The sequence below is a fragment of the Zonotrichia leucophrys genome, chromosome 1, assembly GCF_028769735.1.
Source record: "Zonotrichia leucophrys gambelii isolate GWCS_2022_RI chromosome 1, RI_Zleu_2.0, whole genome shotgun sequence".
NCBI classification, from domain to species: domain Eukaryota; kingdom Metazoa; phylum Chordata; class Aves; order Passeriformes; family Passerellidae; genus Zonotrichia; species Zonotrichia leucophrys.
Genome location: NC_088169.1, coordinates 5,855,438 through 5,875,407, shown reverse-complemented (window position 1 = coordinate 5,875,407; position 19,970 = coordinate 5,855,438). Strand labels below are relative to the sequence as shown.

Genomic DNA, 19,970 nt, shown 5'->3' with positions numbered 1-19,970 from the left:
ATCCCTTAATTCCAGAATTTTTGGAAGCCACGACCCCCATTCAGCTCCGTCCCTCAGCCGCTGCCGGGGGCGGGACTCGAACCCGCGGTCTGGAGGTTCCGCCCCTGGCCCCGCCCCGCCGCCCCTGCGCGCCTGCCGTGGCGACCCCGCGTGTGGCGCGGACCCCGCCTCCTCTCCCCCCCCTTCTCCCAGCGCAGCGTTTCCGGCGCGGTCGCTGTGACGCGGCGGCGGCGCCGGGGCGGTCCGGCGGGCGGGCGGGCGGGCGGTGGGAGATGGCGGAGTACCTGGCCTCCATCTTCGGCACCGAGAAGGACAAGTGAGTGGCCCCATTACCCCGCTCCCCGCGCCGCTCCCGCGGCTGCGGCACCCCCCGGGAGGGAGGGGGGAAGCTCGAGGGGAGGCCGGAGGCCCGTAGCGCGTTGCGCGGGGACGCGGCCTGTTCCGATCGCGGCGGTCAGCCCTGCTTCCCTTCTCCCTGCCCCTCCTTCCCTGCGGGGGGGACCCCCGGCCCGTTTCGCCCATTTCTTCCACTCCCGCCTCGGGGGCACGTCCCCCGCCTTTCCCATCCCGCTGGAACGCGGCGGGAAGAGGGAAGCGAGAGGCGGCCGCGCTCCGCGTTCCCTTCCCCCCCACACCCCCCCGCCGCCATCGCCTCCCTCAGGACCTTCCCCTCCCCCCCCCCCCCCCCCCATCCCAGGCGCGCGCGCGCCCGGCGGCGCGTGGGTCTCGCGCGTTCCCGCGCGCGCGCCCGGCGGCCCCGCCCACGCGCTCCCCCTTCCCCCCCCCCCATCCCATCCCCCCCTCCCCGGCCGGGGCCGTTCTCGGGCACTCCCTCCCCACCCCCCACTTCTTCCTCCTCCTCCTCTTCCTCCTCTCCCTTCCCCACCCCTCCCCTGGCCGCCATGAGGGTGTGCCGCGCCTCGTGGCGCGCTGCCGCCCTCCCCCGTCCTCCCTCCGCCCTCCCCCCTTCCCCCCGCGGCTGCGCCTTCCTGCCGGGGCCGCTGGGTGCCGGAGCTTCCCGCCGCCTCCTGCCAGAAAGCGCCACCTCCTCCTCCTCCTGTTCCCCTTTTGTTCGTGTCCCTGAGCCTCGCAGCAGCCTGAGAGCTCCCGCTCTGCTGCAAGGACAGCGACTGGTTATTTCTCCCCCCTCCCCAGGGTGCGGAGGATTTCCCCGACTGCTGCATCCTGATCCTACAGGCTTCTGCCTGCAGCCTTCCACGCGTCCGGGAACGCCTCTAGTTTCTCTGGTTGTTGGAAGCACACACACAAAACCCTCCTAACGAAAATTTGGTCACCATCGGCCTGACCAAACCGGCGTGTTTTTCCACTCGTAAAAATGAAAAGGGGGCATCGATGTGCTGCTGGACTAAATTACTCTTGTCAGCCCCTGGCCGTGGGGCTTCTGCTCTGCTCTGTAGCGCTGCCATTCCAGGAAAGCAGTGTCGGCAGCCTCTCTTTTGAGCTCTGTTACTGTAGCATCCTTTCACACAAAGGAGATACATAGGAATTTAATGCATTACAGTTTCAGAGTTTTAATCAGGCATGAAATTCCTGTGCAGCTCTTTTTTTCTGTTAAAAAAGGCAAACGGAACCTTCCAGAAGGTGCTGAAGTTGGAGGCACTATTGGAAATTTTGTAGTTAGGTATTTCTTTTTGTTTCAGGTTAGAGTTCAGAAAAGACAGTAAGTATTTTATCATGCTAAGTGTTTGTTTTCAAAAACATAATCAAGAGTGAGCATGTTGCAATTTTACAGTAGAATGCTTTGCTAGAGATCAGATGTGCTTTATTTAGTACTTTAATAATTCTCCCCTCCATGAGTTGATGTTGGTTACACAGGATTGTGGAAAATAATTGGTGTTAATTATGGGAATAATAATTTTTCTTCCAGGAGAATTCTAATATTTCATTTACCCATATATAGCCCATCATAGTTTTCTAGCCCTTCAGAATTTTGCATTTCCCTGTCAAGGTAACTAAACTCCTTGTGGTTTTCTTTCATCATTCTGTGTGAATTACACCTTTTTGTGGGAGTTTCAGTAGCATTTCTAAACCCAGATCATTATCAAGGTGTCCTGAGATGGATCATTCAAGAAAAGCTTGTGGTTTAAAACAAAAAGCAGCTTACTCTTAGAATCATTCATTATATTCATGGAAGTAGCTTAACTAAATGGATTTATTTTGCTGATGTGTATTCTTTCTGTAACATGATTTTCTCTTCCCTGAATTCTTTTGGATACTGTGTTGGTAGCAGCCTGAGTTACCCTTAGAGTATGAATTAAACAGGTGTTTATAAAGGTGAGAGAGGTGCAAGTGTGTCAGTTTTAAATCAGATTCAACTCAGCCACAGAGCTCCCAGTGTCAATTTCAGACCGGTTTTCTCGTTACTTTCCATCCCATCACCCACTGAAACTGATGCAAAGACAAGAATGGAGAAGCAGAAGATAAAACAGAGATCACTTGTGTGTGGTGAATCATGGAACCACTTTGGGGGAAATTGGTCAGACACTGTAAGTTAGGGGTAAAAGGAAAGAATATGGACAGGTTGGTTGGAATGCTTTCCTGTACAGTTTTGATGTGGGTTTTTTTCTGTTACTTATCCACATCAAGATAAAGACATTTAGGGCATAGGCTTTTTTCAAATGATTGGTTTCTGTGCCAGTGTGTAACTACCTTATTCACTTTTCTCTTGCAGAGTCAACTGCTCATTTTATTTCAAAATTGGAGCTTGTCGCCATGGAGACAGATGTTCTCGGTTGCACAACAAACCAACATTTAGCCAGGTTTGTTTCCCCTTTTTTCTCTTTCTTGTGGAAATATACTCTGGCTTCTTTAAAATGTAGATTCTCAGATACAAGTGAATAATTACCAAGCTCCAGATTAATTAGTTCAGTTTTAGCCCCAGTTTATCTGGGTCTTTGGTTTTTTTTTGGGGTGTTCCATTTACTTCTCCCAGCATTTCTAATTATCTCCTGTCACCCTTAATGGCTGCAGGAAGCGATGCTGTTGTAAGCTTGCCTGTAGTAGAGACCAACCAGTGCTAACTTTCAGGTGAGTGTGCCTTCTCAGTGGTGTTCAGGCACTTAAACCATCCCAGAGTTCTTAAATCACAGACAAAGGCAGCTCATCCCACCTGTCCCAAAGGTGGGAACTTCAATCTTTTATGCACATAATAAAAGAAACCTAATTAATGAATAAAAGTGACTCATCTGTCATTACACTTGCTCTCTGACCCAGGCTCTTTAATTTCAAGAGTGACTTGTATATTTCCTTTGAATGTGGAAGAAATTATTATTGAAAACAACTTGCCTGGTTGCTGAGGGTGAATTGTCAATTTTCATGACAGATTGTTTAATTTTTGCCTCAGTAAATATTAAGAGACAATGATGTGTGACTGCATGTCTGCCAGAAATAAAAATAAATTTGAAAAGGTGCAGGGAGTGACAGGATTTTCATTATTGTTGTTATTATTATTATGAGCTGTACAATATTCACAAATTACATTCCTGGAGAAATGTATTTTTCCCTCTTTCTATCAATGCTGATTGTCAAGGTACACAGATGAATTTCTTTGGGAAATTTGTACATGAGCAATAGTGCCTTTGAAAGTTACTGCATCTTTCAACTGCAGTAGTTTTAAAATTACAGAGAAAAAGTTCACATAACAGCAGAGCCTTCTGCAAGTTCATTGAATCTGCTTAGGAGCAGAGTTGATGAGAAATGTGAGCTGATGCTGCTTTGGGGAGGAGTTAGGGAGGGGAGTACTATCCATGTGGCAGGTTCAGAGCTGGGATCAAGGTAAACTGTGAGTGGGCAGGAGGACTTCTAGGGGAGAATGTCAAAGTTACTGGTAAATAGGGGCTTCTGGTACTTAAGCAACAAAAACACCTCTTTGCTTCTGGGATTTTAAAATTTTGTAATGCAGATACTGTATTTCAAATGAGTATTGTTCATTTTCAAAACTATCCCATGTTGCTGACCTACATGGAGCACAAGTTGAAGTGCAGTTGGTTATTTAGAGACCTAAATTTAGGTCATTGACTATGAAACAATATTCCTAAAGCAGAGAGTTTGTACAGTAGTTGTCTTTTAAGTTAAAAAAAACCCGAAAAACCCAACAAAAAAAACCCTCAACTCTTTTTCTTTTTACTAATAAAAGTTTGTGTGCAACGACAGCTTTCTGTCAGAGCAGCCTTGAGCTTTGCTTTAGGCTCTGGGTGGCAGTGCCAGCTGCAGCGGGTCAGCAGGGCACATCCCATTCAGCCAGGGCTGTCTGGGACTGCGCAGCCTCGTGCTGGCAGCTCTGCTGTGACATCTCCCAGGTCCCTGGCACTGTGTGGGGTCTGCAGAAATCTTTATTTGTGTGCAGGTTGACAATCAGCTGTGATAGAAAACAGAGCAGATATCCTGCTAATGGGAAGTTACCAGCACAATGTTTTAACCTTGTGCAGCTCTTGCTGGTGCAGCTGCTTTACAGAAGAGCTGTGTTAGGAAAGGTCACACAATCCAGAGTGATCAAATTACCCCCATCAGCAGAAACACCCTAACGAGATGCCTGATTCTGGCTCTCACAGCTGCAGGCTAAAGCACAGGTAGTTTAAACCTGGGCCATGGAAGCACAAAGCTTTGGTTGGTATGGCTGGACCTGAAATAAAACAAGTGTGTGGTTTTAAATGTGATGGTACAGTTGTATTTTTTTTTTTACATGTTAAATGGGTAGTGAATGTAGGTGTGACATTGCTGGTCCTCTGACTTCTTTAAGCTCTGAATTCTTATTGTGACTAATAATGATAATGTCTAAGCTAAAGTTACTTGGGGATTGCCATTCATACTGACTAACATTGAGCTTGTATTTTAAGTAATCAAATCTCAATTTTTGAGCTGCTTACAGTGATATGGACGTTTGGAATTTTTTTGTAATATTAGTTTACTAACTTAAACATGGTTTGTTTTTTCAGACAACTTGATTTTAAGAAGAACGGTACAAATGTAAGGTTTCAAGTCTGCCTGGGCTAATTCTTCAAGTAAAAAGCAGAAGGGCTAAAAGGATATTGTCCTTATTTGAAGGATCGGAAACATGTGAACCTATGATGCTATTATATTATTTAAACAGAAATTCCACCAAGAAAACCCTGACGCACAAAACGAGATGTAGCATTGCCTAAAGGCCTTATGGTCTGGTGTAGCACTTTGGACACTGTGGCATTATGTATTACATGCTGTGCACGTAACACTTATTTTTTTTCCCCCCTAGACTTGCAGTAGTGAATCTGGTCTCAAAAGTTTAGGCATCTCCAGAGTACCTCGTGTGACATTTTAGGTTACTCACACCTCCCATTTTGAGGCTAGCTGTTGAGACAAACGCAGCTCTTTCTTGGTGGTTAATTAAAACTGTTTTCATAATATGATGGTCTGGATGCAATTTTGGAAGATACTCTACAAATACAAAAGGAAGTCTTAAGGATAAAATATGACTTTTAGCTGTTTGCAAACAAGTTGTCTCTTTGCAATTGTCTATTATATGCACAGCAGCCAGTAGAATTCCCCTTTTTATTTTTTTTCCCCGCAGACCATCTTGATTCAAAACATCTATCGTAACCCCCAAAACAGTGCACAGACGGCTGACGGCTCACACTGTAAGTCCCACAGTTGGAGAAATTTTTTTAAAGAATGGTGTTAAAGAGCCCACTCCTAATTATGATAAAATAATGTTGGCTTCTGAGCTGCTGACATAAAGCTGTTGCAAACAGGACAAGTGACGGAACTCTTCTTGCGCACAGATCAAGAATTTGTGGAATGTCTGCAGTTCTGAGTGCAGAAAGGGCTGCACAAATTGGACTTGGTGCAGATTCCCTTTTGTGTTGCAAAGTGAAACTTGGTTTCTTAGTAACACTGCATTCTTTTGAAAGGGTTAAACTGCAGATATTTCTCAAATTCTTGATTTAACACCCAAAAAAAAAAAAAATAGGTATAATGTACGGTAAGTCCCAAACCTGGGTTTTCTTTCATCTTAACTTTTTTAGGAAAATGGAGATTTCATGTTATGCTCTAATTATTGTATTACTTCCTTTCCTGGGATTTTGCTACTAAGAAACCATTCAGTAATACCAAATTCAAATTACTATGCTTGTAACATGACTGCAGCATTTGGATACTACCTGTTTTCAGAGCTGTCTGAAATCATGCAAAACCCCTCAATAGTAATATTGGTGAATGGAGTGAAATTAAGAATACAATAATGGAGTATCATGAGATCTCTATTACTTTACAGTGTTAGGTTGATATAGAAAGGTCACCAGCTAAGTGCAAGTTCTCCTGCTTGGGAGAGAATAACCACCTCTCTTTCAGCACAGACTCGACTAAAGCGACCCTAAAGGAAACCAGTTTCTTGTTAAATTTATTTTCCATAATATAAAGTTGTTGCGTTTTGTATTTCAGACCATTGCCCTCTTGAACATTTACCGTAACCCTCAAAACTCTTCCCAGTCTGCTGACGGTTTGCGCTGTAAGTTCATACAAGTTCCTTCACTGGTTCCCTGGGCTTGATTGTCAGAGCTCAGTGTCGACTTAAACTGGTCTGCCATTTTAGTTTAACAGATCAAACTGACCACGTTTCGTTACATGTGTTCAAAACAAACACAAAAAAACCCAAAAAGCAAAAAAAAACCCCAATTTTTTGTCCCACTACCTTCCTCCCTGCTCCCAGAACTATGGGGCAATCTGAATACCAACTATTAAATCAAAAAGGGTTAAAATTATACTTCCCCTGTGAAGCAGTGTTGGTTGCACTGCTTTCTTCCTGTCACCTCTCTCCCTGCCAGTTGCCTGCATCCTAGGAATGGTTTTCTGTATGTTTTGTGCTATCCATTAGGTTCCACTGTCGGAAAGAGCAGGACAGTGACACATTGACTTCATTCAGAACAAATGTCCTGCTCTGTAAATGTTAAGAGAACTTGAACTGATACTTTTCAGACTGCATGCATAAATTTATCCTAGGTTAATGCAGCTTCCATTTAGGGAGTGCACTTTGGAAGAACACACCATGACTGACTAACCCCTCCTGGCAGCTGTCCTTTTTGGATGGGTGCATGCTTATAATTCTTTTCATACTTTAAAAATTCAAATTCTGATGCCATTTGGCATATTTACCTAAGACAAATATTTTTTTAAAGTACTTTTGAGGAGGGGAAGGCATTTGGGTATGGTCATGAAGTAATTTAATGATTCCTCCTGAGATACAAATGGGCATAAGCAAACACACCTCCTGTGAGACTGGCAGCAGTTAATGCCCAGGATTGCTGATCGGCGATTAACTGATTTGTCATTGTAATTGAATCATCGATATTAAAATAAGATTTAAAAAAAAAAATTTTAGAACCAAAAAAGGGTCGGTGTTCTTTTCTAACTAATCTTTCTTGTTGAAGTGAGTATTTACTGTGTGGTAATAAAGCTTTGTTTGGCTATTCTTTTTTTTTTTTTTTTTATTTTTGACTGTTGGTTTATAGACCAGTTCAGATTAGTTACCAGCATTTGATTAGAAGTGCTTTGTGAATTGGCCACTAACTTAAAAGTCAGCACTGTCTCTCTTGCTTCTAAAAGCAATAATGGCTCTATTATGTAATTTGTGTTTTTGTCACACAATCAAGCTGGACATGTAAATGAGCTGTGTCATTTTGTCTAGATGTTTGACCAGTCCCATTGGTTTGTAGGCTCTCTCCTTGCAGATGCTTAGTAGTTAATGCTGTTTCAGTAGACCAAAACATTTCCAGCTGGGTGTTTCCACTCTCCCTGAACTCTCAATGAGCTGGTAACTAATTTGCACAGAGTTACAGCAGTTTGGTCTGTGGAGCTGTTTAGATTTACAGCTGCAAGAGTCCTGCACAGATCCTCCAGTGTTGTAAATGCTGGTATCCAACTCTAGTTTGTTGTGACAAGCCAGCAGCTGTGTGCCAGAGCCTGCCTGTACCTCCTGGGGTAGAGCTGGAGCTCTGCAAGCAGTAGGTTTGCTGAAACTCCTGGCTCCTTGGTTTTTGATATTTGTCCCTACATAAGTATTGCATGTGTTTTAAATGGATAACTTGGGTAGCTATTTAATGCCTTGTCATTGTTGCTTAACTGTCTTCCTTTCTATTGCCGTCGTAGAGGATTAACCTTAGTTTGGAACAGCAATAGTTTTCCTGAGTATTTTAATTAGTAATTGGGCTTCTCATGGTTCAGATACCATTAGCCCTGGAATATGGATGTTTGTAAAGCCTGTCATATGTATACTTCCCACTTTAGAAGGTCATTGAAGTAGTCATTAACTAACTGTTGCCTGTGATATCCTAATTTGACAAAAAAAAACATTTTTAGCTTTTGTCCATCTGGTAAAAAGTAGTTATTCCCACTGAGGCTTCCAGAGCCCCTGTGATACCTTTAGAAACAAAACCAAAAAATCCTTAGCTGTTAGTAAGCTGTTATCAGTGATGTTGGCAGAACCTTGAGAATATAGTTAAGTATTAAACTGCCTAGAATTACTGGTTTAATGTTTGATATTCCTTAATTTGCTACAACCATGGGGGAGAAGAAATTTCTTAAAAGCAAACGTCTCAAATGCAGAAACACTGTCAGCCTAAACTATAGCCCAAATGCCCCTTAGCCTCTCGTGGAGGTGAGCTGGGTGGAAGAGCAGGAACTGCAGTTCCAGAGAGTGTGGCTGGTTAATATTAGAGCCTTTGAAGAAAAACATCAAGTTTGTCCAAGTGGTAATACTAGCCAAAAATTTTTTTCATACCAGCCTGAAAATGAATAAACTCAGCCTTATTGGCTCAGTTTCTTGTCTTTCACATTCTGTTAACTAAACCAGTCTGGTTTGTAGTTTTAAACACTAGCATATTTTCCTAGCATAAAATGCAGGGTTTGTTGTAAAAACTGCTCCGCTTGATCTTAATAAACACTTAACTGCTGAAGAGCTAATCTAATGGCTTTAATGTATACAGCTTGTTTAAAGTGCTGTAGACTGGAAGAAATAAATGAAACTGATTTTTATACATTTAATGCTTTGAAAAATAAGCCACACTTAACGTTGGGTTTGGTAGCAGCAGGCAAGCAGCACTCGTTTTTCAAGTCAGCTTGTAGCATGAAAATAATCTTAACTTGAATATGAGGCTGGCTTGTCTTGCACTGAAAGATGTTCTGCAGGACTACAGAAAAATGAAGTGACACTCAAACTTAAACTAGAAAATGGCTCTCTGTTGCAAAGCATTGAGGGCACTGAGAAAAGGGTGTCATTTCAATGACTATTTTCAGCAAATTAAAAAAAATTCTGGGCTGTTTTACATTTTGAGCTCTCAAATTCAAGTGGATATGCTGGAGAAGTAGGCATAAATTTCTGCCTTTAGGAAGAGGAATACTAAATTTTAGTAATATTTTAAGGTATGGAATTGTAACAAAGCACTTGCCTTCTGTTTAGGTAAAATTGTTGGTAGTTAGAGAGTGGGACTATACATTAAATTTTAAGTGATATTTCAGAGTAATTCTTTTCCCCTTTAAATTTGTGGCATACAACTTTGGCTCTGATTAAAACTTGCTTTGATTTGATCATACCAATGTAATATTTTGACAGATACTTTAAGGACTCAAAGCTCTTCACACATCCTTATTTTGCAATATTCCTGTTAGTTAGCTCCATGCTATATGGTGTCTCTCATGCTCCAGATGGCCTCTCTAGATTGTTTTGTAGTTTGATCAAAACTCCCCTTCCTTATTGGCAGGCTCTAATCAGTCTGACTCTTTGACTTTTGCAGGTGCTGTGAGCGATGTTGAGATGCAGGAACATTATGATGAGTTCTTTGAGGTATGTAAAGGTGCATTGCAGTGTCCCTGGATTTGTCACCACAGATAAGTTAAATGATGTAGTGGATAGTACAATTAGACAGATTCAGGGGAAAAAAACCACTTATTTCCTTGGGTGTATAAAACATGCAACTTTGTATTAAATATTTCCTGGGTAACCATTGGTTAGTTTGACCTTCATTTGACTGCTTGAAATAGTCTTTGTCTAACATCAGGTGCTTAAGTGACATAATATTTTGATTGTATAATCTCCTTTTGTATAAATTTTAAGTATTATTAATTATTTGTATAAAAACAAAGTACCTGAAGCTAGCATCAGAGTTTCTGTGTTGTGTTTTCAGTGCATCCCTGTGTATTCTGTAAATGCTGTGCGTGTTTTCCATAGGTTTTTCTTGTGTGTTGGTAGTGCTGTGCTTACAGATGGCCAAGAAAGTATTGATTTTAAACCCAAAAATGTAAAAAAAAACCAAAATCAAGTGATCTTTTTTCCAAGGAAGGTCTTTTTTATACTTGCTTAGAGGTAGATGCAATATTTATTTCTGTACTTACAAATAATGTGCTGCAAACTTGTGCTGGGTTGCTTTGTGCTTAGGAGGTCTTCACAGAAATGGAGGAGAAATACGGCGAAGTGGAGGAGATGAACGTGTGTGATAACCTTGGAGATCACCTAGTTGGAAATGTATACGTAAAGGTAGGGTGAAGAGATGTTCATGCAGGCAGGGGGGTGGTGTTTATTGATTTAGAATTTTAAAAGTGCTGTGTGATTTTAGATTTCATTTTACTAGGAAAGCTCTTCAGTATATAAGCTACTCTCCAACCTCACAATTTAGAGTAAAAATGTTAAAGGAATCCAAAAGAAATTCTAATGAATTTTGAGAAGCTTTCTTGATAGTCAGAATCCGTGTAATTTTCAGAAATAGAAACTTTACTTTTCTTTTACATAGTTATAAACAGTCACCACTACTAGACTGTTTTAGTTTGGCAGGGTTAGTTTGGGTAAGTTTAGCATCATGCTGTCCTTGAAGCACATCAGTGTGAGAGAGGTTTTTATATGCCACAGGTGCATTAATTTTCTAACTTCCCAGTTAAACACAGTATCTGTAACCAAGTTAGATCTGGCAGTAGCTGTGTGGCTCAAGGTGCAAACTGGAGCACTTAGGCTTAACTTGAAAAAGTCATTGCATCTCTTGAATAACGAGTACAAAATTGTCACCTGCAGAAATTTTACTGTGTGTTCACAGTGAGGGGGAGGTGTGAGAGAGTTCCTTTGAATATTTTGGCTGTACATTCCCTCAGCTGGAAAGTATTTTCACACCTGAAATTCTTCACTGTGTAGGTCATAATCAGAAAAAAAAAAGTTTTAAAAAAATTAGCTGTGAAAAAACATTTCAAATTTAAATTTTGCAGGAAATAGTATCTGATTTTTGTAAATTCTTATTTGAATGAATGTGAAATTTTTATATAAATTTCTCTTAAATGTTTGAAAAAATGCATTACATCAGGACTGTGGTGCTCAAGAAACTATTTACAAGCATTCTCTTGGTTTAAAGCTGTACTGAGAAAACACAGTATCTTGTATTGACTAACTTTCCCACTTGAGAGACCAAACAGAGCATAATGAAGAGGAAAATCAATGTTTTGATTAGCCCTTGAGTCCCAGCTAATGAAAAGCTTTGATTGACTGTCCAAGAAATCTGAAGTAGCTTCTAATTTCATTACTAGAGCCCTGAGCCTCAGCTATCACCCAACTGATGTGATAGGAATCTTTTGTCTCCTCTTGTTGCTTCTCTGAAAAGCTGATTTTGCTTTCAGTTCCGCCGTGAGGAAGATGCCGAGAAGGCCGTGATCGACCTGAACAATCGCTGGTTCAACGGGCAGCCCATCCATGCCGAGCTCTCCCCTGTGACTGACTTCAGAGAGGCCTGCTGCCGTCAGTATGAGATGGGGTAAATAAACAGGGCCTTCCTCCTGCCTTGGGCACCAGGGAGGGTGCTGGGCTGTGGATTTCATGGAGCTGAGTGCAGGAAATAAGCCCCCCACACTACTAGTACCTGCAGTGGCTGTGGTGTTTGTCAGGGACCCAGGATGAGGTGAGAGATGAGAATCTGATTTATTATTTTATGATATATATTAAAAGAATGCTATACTAAAACTATACTGAAAGAGAAAGGATACATCAGAAGGCTTAACAAGAATGAATAATAAAAACTCATGTCAAACTCAGAGTCTGACATTGTCACAGACACATTTTATGAAAAATCCTTTCCTTAGGATTTTTTCTCCTGAGAAGCTGAAAGGCCTCGGGAACAAAATGTAAACAATGATTATCTGCTGCTGTGGAATGCAACAGGTGCATCTGTGACTGGCCCATGTTGGTTGTTTCTAATTAATGGCCAATCACAGTCAGCTGGCTTGGACAGAGTGTCCAAGACACAAACCTTTGTTATCATTCTTTTTCTATTCTTAGCCAGCCTTCTGATGAAATCCTTTCTTCTATTCTTTTAGTATAGTTTTAATGTAATATATATCATAAAATAATAAATGAGCCTTCTGAAACATGGAGTCAGATCCTCTTCAGTCTCTTCCCTCATCCTAAGGCCCCTGTGAACACGGTCACACAACGTAGCTGGCTGTGATTGGCCATTAATTAAAAACAATTCACATGTTTGGATAAACAATCTCCAGACCACATTCCAGAGCAGCAAAACATGGAGAAGCTGAGGCTTCTCATCTTCCCAGGGGAAGAAATTCTGGCAAAGGGATTTTTCAGAAAATATCACAGTGACAGAGTACCTGCAATGAACCTCTTGACTTCTACCATCTTTTGAGGATTTTCTCCTAGAAGTATGACAGGGTCTAGGTCACTAGTAATTTACTGTGTTTAATATCAGAGGTGTTGAGGTCTTAGCAGATAGTGCAGAGCTGGGAATTGTAACTGTGCCTCTTGATTTCTGTTCCAGAGAGTGTACACGAGGAGGTTTCTGCAACTTTATGCATTTGAAGCCCATTTCTCGAGAGTTAAGGCGCGAGTTGTATGGGCGGCGTCGTAAAAAGTAAGTTTGTTTTTAAACACTGCTAAAACAAGTAATTCAAGGATCAGTTGCTGAAAAATCTGAAGGCAAATCTTTAAGCTTGTGCCAAGTCCTCTTGTTTTTTCTGACACATTTCTGGCGCATGCCAAAGGGCATCAAGTCAAGCTGGCAGGTGGCCAGTTTCCAACAAAGGAGTAGGGCTTTAAAAACATGGTGCTTCTTGCTCTGCAATGCTGTGGATTTTGAAGGTTGGTGTGGCAGGCAGGGTTCAAGGAGAAGAAGACTCACTCAGTTACTGAGGATATATAGGCCCTTCCTGTTCTGGTACAGATGGACATCACTTAGAAGTTGCTTTATGCTTCTTCTGTTTTATTCTCTTCTAAATGTGTTTGCTCGTGGCCTTTGTTAGATGCAGGCTGCTTGGCCAATGGGCATTTTGGCAGCTTTCAGCATTCTGTGCAATCAAGCATTTATAGATTATACTAAGGACTGAACCTTATTTGCCTTTAACTGTTAATGGTGAAATGTGGTAGCCTGTATTAATTTCTTACTGTTAATACCAGCCAGTCACTGTATGGAGCTCACTCTTAGCTTCACAGGAATTCCCAGTAGGAAAAAGGAGAAATAATTTCACTTAATGGTAAAAAAAAATTGATAAAGACATTTCATTATGTATTGAATTATTCATTTAGTGAGGTACCTTGCAGAAAGGCTTTTACCACTGCTGTTACTGTGATGGTTCACTTGGAACTGGATTCAATCTGGTTGCATTTAAGACCTTGCTATTTGGAATAGGCATATAAAATCTTTGATCTTGCTTTTATATAGAGTATGATTGTTGTAGCTTTCTCTCAATCACACAAGGAGCCTGGGATTGTGAATGTGTTTTTCCTGTAAACATCTCTAATTGGCAGTGTTTCAGAATCTGTGAGGATGAATTAAACTTTAAAAAACATAGATTGTGTTGCTTAGCCACATATATTTGTGGCTAAATAATTTTTCATGTATTTGAATGCTTTATGAAAAAGACCAAGTGTGTTTTATATTAACCTTTTGATCACTGTTACAAATCTGGAACTCTCAGGTTCAGTAATGCTGATTGGTAGTGGCTGTGATAGCAGTGTGTTCTGGGTGGTTGTAGCTCCCTTCCTGAATTTATCAGCCTAAGAGGCAGGGAAGATCATTTGCCCGTGCTTGTGTCCTGGAGGGGTGGAAATCACATAGAGGGAGCAGCAACAGAGAACTGGATTTTAATTGCTACTTAATGCAATTGATTTAATACAAGTGGACTTAGGAGCAGCTGTAGGCTTCTGGTGTGTGTTGCTAAGAACTATTCCTGTCTGCCAAAGCAGGTGTCCCCTTCTCCTGCTTTAAATAACAGCAGTGAAACCGTGCCTCTCCTCAGGGCTTGCACATCCATTGTAAGAGGAGACTGCAGGGAGCAGCCACTTCTTGTACCTGTTTGTGCTGACTCCCCAGCATGAAATTTGGGCACTTTGTAAATCCATTGTGCTTTGCAGCCCGAGTGCCAATTAACCAATCCTTCTAATGACACACTGCTTTCTTCTCCCTCATCACTCCCATTCTTAATTACACGTTCCACTGTGTGGTACTGCAAGTAAATCACTGCCTGGGGTGAAACAATAAAATGTCCAAACTCTCTTTGAAGGCATCGATCCAGGTCGAGGTCCCGTGAGCGCCGGTCCCGATCCAGAGATCGCGGCCGTGGCGGCGGCGGAGGAGGCGGCGGCCGCGAGCGCGACAGGAGGCGGTCAAGGGATCGCGAACGGTCCGGTCGATTCTGAGCCATGCCATTTTTACTGTATGTCTGCTAGAAAGTGTTGTAGTTTGACCAAACAAGTTCATAATGACATTTTTTTTAAAAGATGGGCTTCTGAATAAAAAATTTGTAGTGATACAGTATTCTTTGTGTAACTTGTTTCTTGTGGGGGGAGTCTTTTTAACTGTCATTCCTCTATCTTGACAAATACCTGGATAAGTCTGCCTGAGGGAAAGATGGTAAATGTATTGGAGGAGCGCCAGTTCTGGTTTGGGTTTTTTTAAATTTTATTTGGGTATCATTTGAACTGTTGATGAAAATGTGTGTGTATATAATATAAAATATTATATACATAGTAAAAATAATATACTGCTTAAGAAACAGTTACTCACATAAGTTTCCCTTTTCTGCTATGCTGTCTGCTTATTTAGGTTAGTTTAGGCACATTTAAGAGGAAGGCTGTGCGAAATGCATTTATTTACTGAGTAGAAACGCTTAGTTACAAAAATGTATGTTTGTTTGTTACCAGAAGTCTGTGCTCTGTCTATCAATGTGACTGTGGCATTTACAATAAATCCAATTTCTTGGTGTAAAATCTAAAGCCTATTTTCTAAGCACTCTGGAGTAGTTGAGTTGCTACTCCTAGCTGCCTATTTTCTAAGCACTCTGGCATAGTTGAGTGGCTGCTCCTGGCTGTGCCAGAGTTCATAGTTCAGGTTTTTATAATTCTTGACTAAACTCCTTTCTTTAGCTGGAAAAAAAGTTGCCTAGTGCAGTGTGGAAAAAGTATTATTTTTATTGCAGTGATTCATAATAGGCAGGTGAGGGTTTTGTGAAAAAAAACCCACCAAAATTATGCTCCATGCAACATAATAGAGAAGTGCTATTGAAGGAAATGCAAGGATCAAAGTCCTTAACAGACATTTTTTTCTAATCTATGCTCTCTCACCTGTCATTTAATAAAAAGCATTTTGTTAGCATTCAAGGTCATAGAAAACTAATTGGATGCTAGTGGAAAATAAATCTTATTTCCACCTTTCTGATGGTCTGGAGTGTGATGAAAGCTAATGGACAGATGGCAGTTCCTTCACAAATACTTTTTTTTGAGCTCAAATTGCTCAATCACTGAACATTGTAGGTTTTGTCCCAAAGCATTAAAGCTCCAGTGAAAATGTTGGCATTCTGAGAGACAATTTGTACAATGGTTGACTTGCAGTTTCACCTCATTCATGTCTGCTTTTATTCAAAGTGTAATGTAGCAAGAAGTTTTGGTCATTGACCATATTTCTTCAAAATAGAACTGTGTGTACACAAAGCTACGCAATAAACCACAGCTTTCCAGTGGGGGAGAGAATTTGCTAGAGCTTCCTTAGTTCTGAGCTAGATAACTTGCTAAATGATAAATCTCCTTGGTGATTCTTATTTAAAAAATGGAAATAGGATATGAGTGCATCACATTGTCAGATGATTAACAAACCAGCTTCTTTCTGCCTCTTAAGTATAGACCATTTTTCTCACTGGAAATTGGAAAACAAAACTATCAAAAATTAAGCTTTTCTAAATTAATCTGCTTTGCTTCTTAAACTAAATTCTTGTATCAGTTCAGTTTGAATTTTTTGTGTTCCCACTGGATGGTTTGGCTAACCAGACTTTGGAACTTGGTGTGCCAGGACCCTTTTAGAAGAAATGTCACTCAAGCAGTGAAGCCCATCTCCACATGATGTTTTGTTGTAAGTACATAAATCAAATGATGCTTTACTGGAAGAAATTGAGCAGTGCCTGGCATTAAATGACTGAGATGAAATGTATTTCTGCTGGGCATTAGGAATTTCACATTGATAATTTAGTTCTTAGAGTTTACAGGATATTAATCCAGTTTCATATTTCTCATAAATGAGATTCAGGATTATTGGTGAGCTAATTTAAATCTCAAGCTACAAAAGGTGAGGATAGTTTTTGGTTTTTAAACAGTATCTAATACAATGTGGATAGTATTTAAAAGGTTTAAGATTTGCTCTATAAAGCTAGTTTAAAAGTTAGTTGTTCTATGAAGTTAGTTTAAAACAAGTACAGATGTGTCCCTGTAATGGCTTTAATCAGTTTATCTAAATCCTGTTTCACTGCAGGTATATTTTTGCATGAATTGATAGTGGAAGGTGGATTTTTCTGTCTCCCCTAATACAGTTTTACTGAAGAAAGCATTCTAGAATTCTACCAAATGTATAATTTTGTGATCTGATTGCACAGTTGCCCAAAAATTCCCCAAGTAACTGGAATATGTTGGAATGGGCACTGAAAGCAGTGGATTTTACTGGATACTCTAATGGGTGTCTAGTGGCAGCATTCAGCATATGAACTAAGCTCATGGCATATCTTGTTAGGTTTTCCTTTTGAGACTGTGCTACCAGTAAAATTCATCAGATTTGAAATTTAAACTGCACCAATTTGGTTAAACATTTACACCAAGTGTTCGTTCACCAATACAAACCGAGTGGAAATCCTACCTCCCCCTCTTGTTGCCCACAATGTCTTTAAGATTTGGTTTTTTCCCCCTCCTCCCCAAGGTTCTTAGTTCTCAAATATTTCATTGTTGACTCTTCTGTTGAACAGTGGATCTTAATTTATGGAATTCCTTTACCTCAAATAAGTGACAGCATACAGGATTTTCTGAAGTCTGAGTCAATTAGGTTGAAACTGTTAATCCCAAGTGGCTTTGTATTTGGCTCTTATTCTGTGAAAATGCTGCTTGTCCATGAATATGATGTATGTTGAGACTGTAAAACCAAATGGAGAAAACTTGTTCAAAATAAAGCCTTTTTTTTATAAGAATCTGACAAAAATTATCCCTTTCCTTTAAATTGGATGCCGCTCTCTAAATATCTAGTGAGGACAGACTAAAGTATTAAATTCTTATATCTTAAGCTATTTTTTTGAGCAATTCTTTGCCTTCTGTTTTTCAGAGCTGGTGAACCATGTCTTCAGCTAAAATAACCACAGGCTCTCCATATTGACAAGATCAAGTTGGATTTTAAGAGTGCAGCTTGGGGTTAGGAGTTGGGGAGGGTTGGTTTGGGTTCTTTCAATTGATAAAGCTTTTGGTAAGGCTGTTAAGGTTAGGAAGAACCTGCAAATTGCTGTTGTGTTCTGCAGAGGACAAAAAAGGTCATTTTTACAGAAGGAATGTGTTCAATTGAAAAATTAGGTAATCAAAGGGGGTCATGACATTTTAAAAATTATTCTTCCTGGTGTTGCACCATCCAGGCTGCAAAATTTTGGGTGTTAATGATTGTTAACATCAGCACTTCAAACTGCATCTGTTGTCTTTAATACATTAGAAGTGAAACTACTTTTATGGCAGCTGTGGGTAAATAATTTCATTTTCCAGACACTGCTGTACTGAAGATTCCCTAAAAACAGTCCTGGTCAGGAAAAAGTTCCAGCTGAAAAGCAGAGCTGGGTTGGTGTTTTCTTTTTAGCTGGTAAGGAAGTAATGGCTAAGTGGCAAGGCTGTCACAGGAGAGAATATTTGTTGCTGCATTTATCACTTACTGCAAGGCTGGACTGAGCTGTGTTACTGTGCAGTCTTACCCTGGAGCAAATGGATTTCAGTTTTAAAAAATACCAAAATTACATCTGGATGTCTGTAGGAAAAAATTAATGTGTCTTCACGTTGAATTCATACCTAGTGCTTTCTAAAGCCATCCACAAATATTTCAGAATTCATCCAATTAGTTGTTTTTTTATGAAGGATAGAATAATTTGAATTGGAAGGGTCCTTAATGACCATCATGTCCCCCCCTTCCAGCCTTGTCCTGAACACTTCCAGGGGCAGGGAGTGCACAACTTTTCTGGGCAGCCCCTGTGGCACTGTCAGTGGTGAGAGTGTCTCCAAATTGTTCCTATATTTTGTGATTTTCATCGTGTTAAATGCACTCGTATAAAAATTCAGCAAGTCTCCTCAGCTATGTAGACAGTCCCTCCTTGTCAGCAATGTGCTCATCAGCCAAAATCTTCTGATCTCATTAACATTTCATGTTTCATTTTTAACAAAATCATAACCTTAGCTTAAGGAGCCACGAGCAAGAGGCCAGCACAGTCCCACTCTGCAGCCCTGTGGTTCTTCAGCAGCAGATCTGCTTTAGCAGGTCCCTGTTTCCCTGCTGATGGTTCCTGCCAGGAGCGGAGTTAATTCAATTGATCTCAAGTTTCAGCTGTGAATGGGATGTGTGGGATCAGGTGGAACGGTGGCAGCCGAGAGCCCAGGGCAGCTGCCAGCTCTGGTAACCAGCGGCTCCTTTGAGGTATCAAAGGCTGGAGGGGGCAGGGTGTGCTTATCTCTGATTATCTCTGTTCAGATGCAAGCGCCGACTTGGTGCTCTGCTAAGCATCGAACCCGGTACTTCTGCATAATTTGTGTTGTTGGGTGTTTGCTTTCCAAGATTGTTTTTACAGGACAGCTGCTGAAGGGGTGGGATGTGAGTGAGGGGTGGGCAGCAGCCTGTGTGTGGCTGCCCCTTTGATCTAAGTGCCTTAACAGCATTCTTGGAGCTGTTTTCCCTAGGAAGAGAGATCATTACTGTGATCCAGGTGTTCCTATGGGACAAACCCGTGTGTTAATGACAAAGGTCTGCAGAACATTGTTTTCCCAAGCATTGTGGGGCTCTTCAGCTCTGCACTTCCATGACTGCACGTGTAGTTAAGTCTGGAGGAAAAAAATAATTTCTGCTCTGATTGAACAGTGAGACAAAGCGGGGAGAAAGGGAGCAATGGAGTCTCCCTGGCTCCTTGTTTTTCAGGGAAAAGCCTTTAGTCTGCCAGGCTGTGCCCTGCTGTGCTTTTGCCAGCACCTGGCTTCATTTCAAGTCTTGCTACCTATTCAGCTGAATATTGGATGTGTTTCAGATCCTTCTCACTGTCTTCCTGGAGCTGTCTGGGATTCTGGCCAGGCACAGGGAGGGAGGGAGGAGCTGCTCCCACTGCAGGCTCTGCACCAGCCTGCTCCTGGGCCCGGGGGCTGGGGGAAGAGCCAAGGGGAACCACTGCTCCTCCCTTCTCTGCCACCCATTTCCTTGAGAGCAAATGCTGCTCCTGTCCTAGAGAGAAATGAGAGAGAACCTCATGGATCAAAACAGTCCTGCATCTTCCATCATCCTTTGCCTTCCTCTTCAGTGAACATGCAAAATGTTTGCTCTTGTAGGAAAAAAGGTCCTGGAAAGAGGAGTTGATAAAGGGACTCCAGGACGTGAAGAACTGATTTCTGGACAAAGCACCAGTGGAGAGTGAGCAGCCAGCCCTCACTGCCTTGGGATTGCATGCAACATTAATTA

At 41.5% G+C, this 19,970-nt stretch overlaps 1 protein-coding gene across 7 annotated transcripts; it reads left to right on the top strand.

Moving 5' to 3' along the window:
- Window positions 1-217: 217 nt before the first annotated feature.
- Window positions 218-14,786, top strand: U2AF1 (U2 small nuclear RNA auxiliary factor 1). 7 transcript variants are annotated; one of them, XM_064706004.1, is made up of 9 exons: window positions 224-316; window positions 1,156-1,681; window positions 2,693-2,780; window positions 6,436-6,502; window positions 9,783-9,832; window positions 10,424-10,522; window positions 11,644-11,777; window positions 12,792-12,884; window positions 14,533-14,786. In XM_064706004.1, exons 2-9 carry the CDS (start codon window positions 1,512-1,514, stop codon window positions 14,666-14,668), a joined length of 837 nt encoding a protein of 278 aa, XP_064562074.1. In that variant the 5' UTR covers window positions 224-316; window positions 1,156-1,511; the 3' UTR covers window positions 14,669-14,786. The 7 variants fall into 7 exon arrangements, with proteins under 7 accessions (XP_064562093.1, XP_064562103.1, XP_064562074.1 ...); XM_064706015.1 differs by lacking the exon at window positions 6,436-6,502 and adding an exon at window positions 5,567-5,633; XM_064706023.1 differs by lacking the exon at window positions 1,156-1,681 and having other exon boundaries at window positions 218-316.
- Window positions 14,787-19,970: the final 5,184 nt, after the last annotated feature.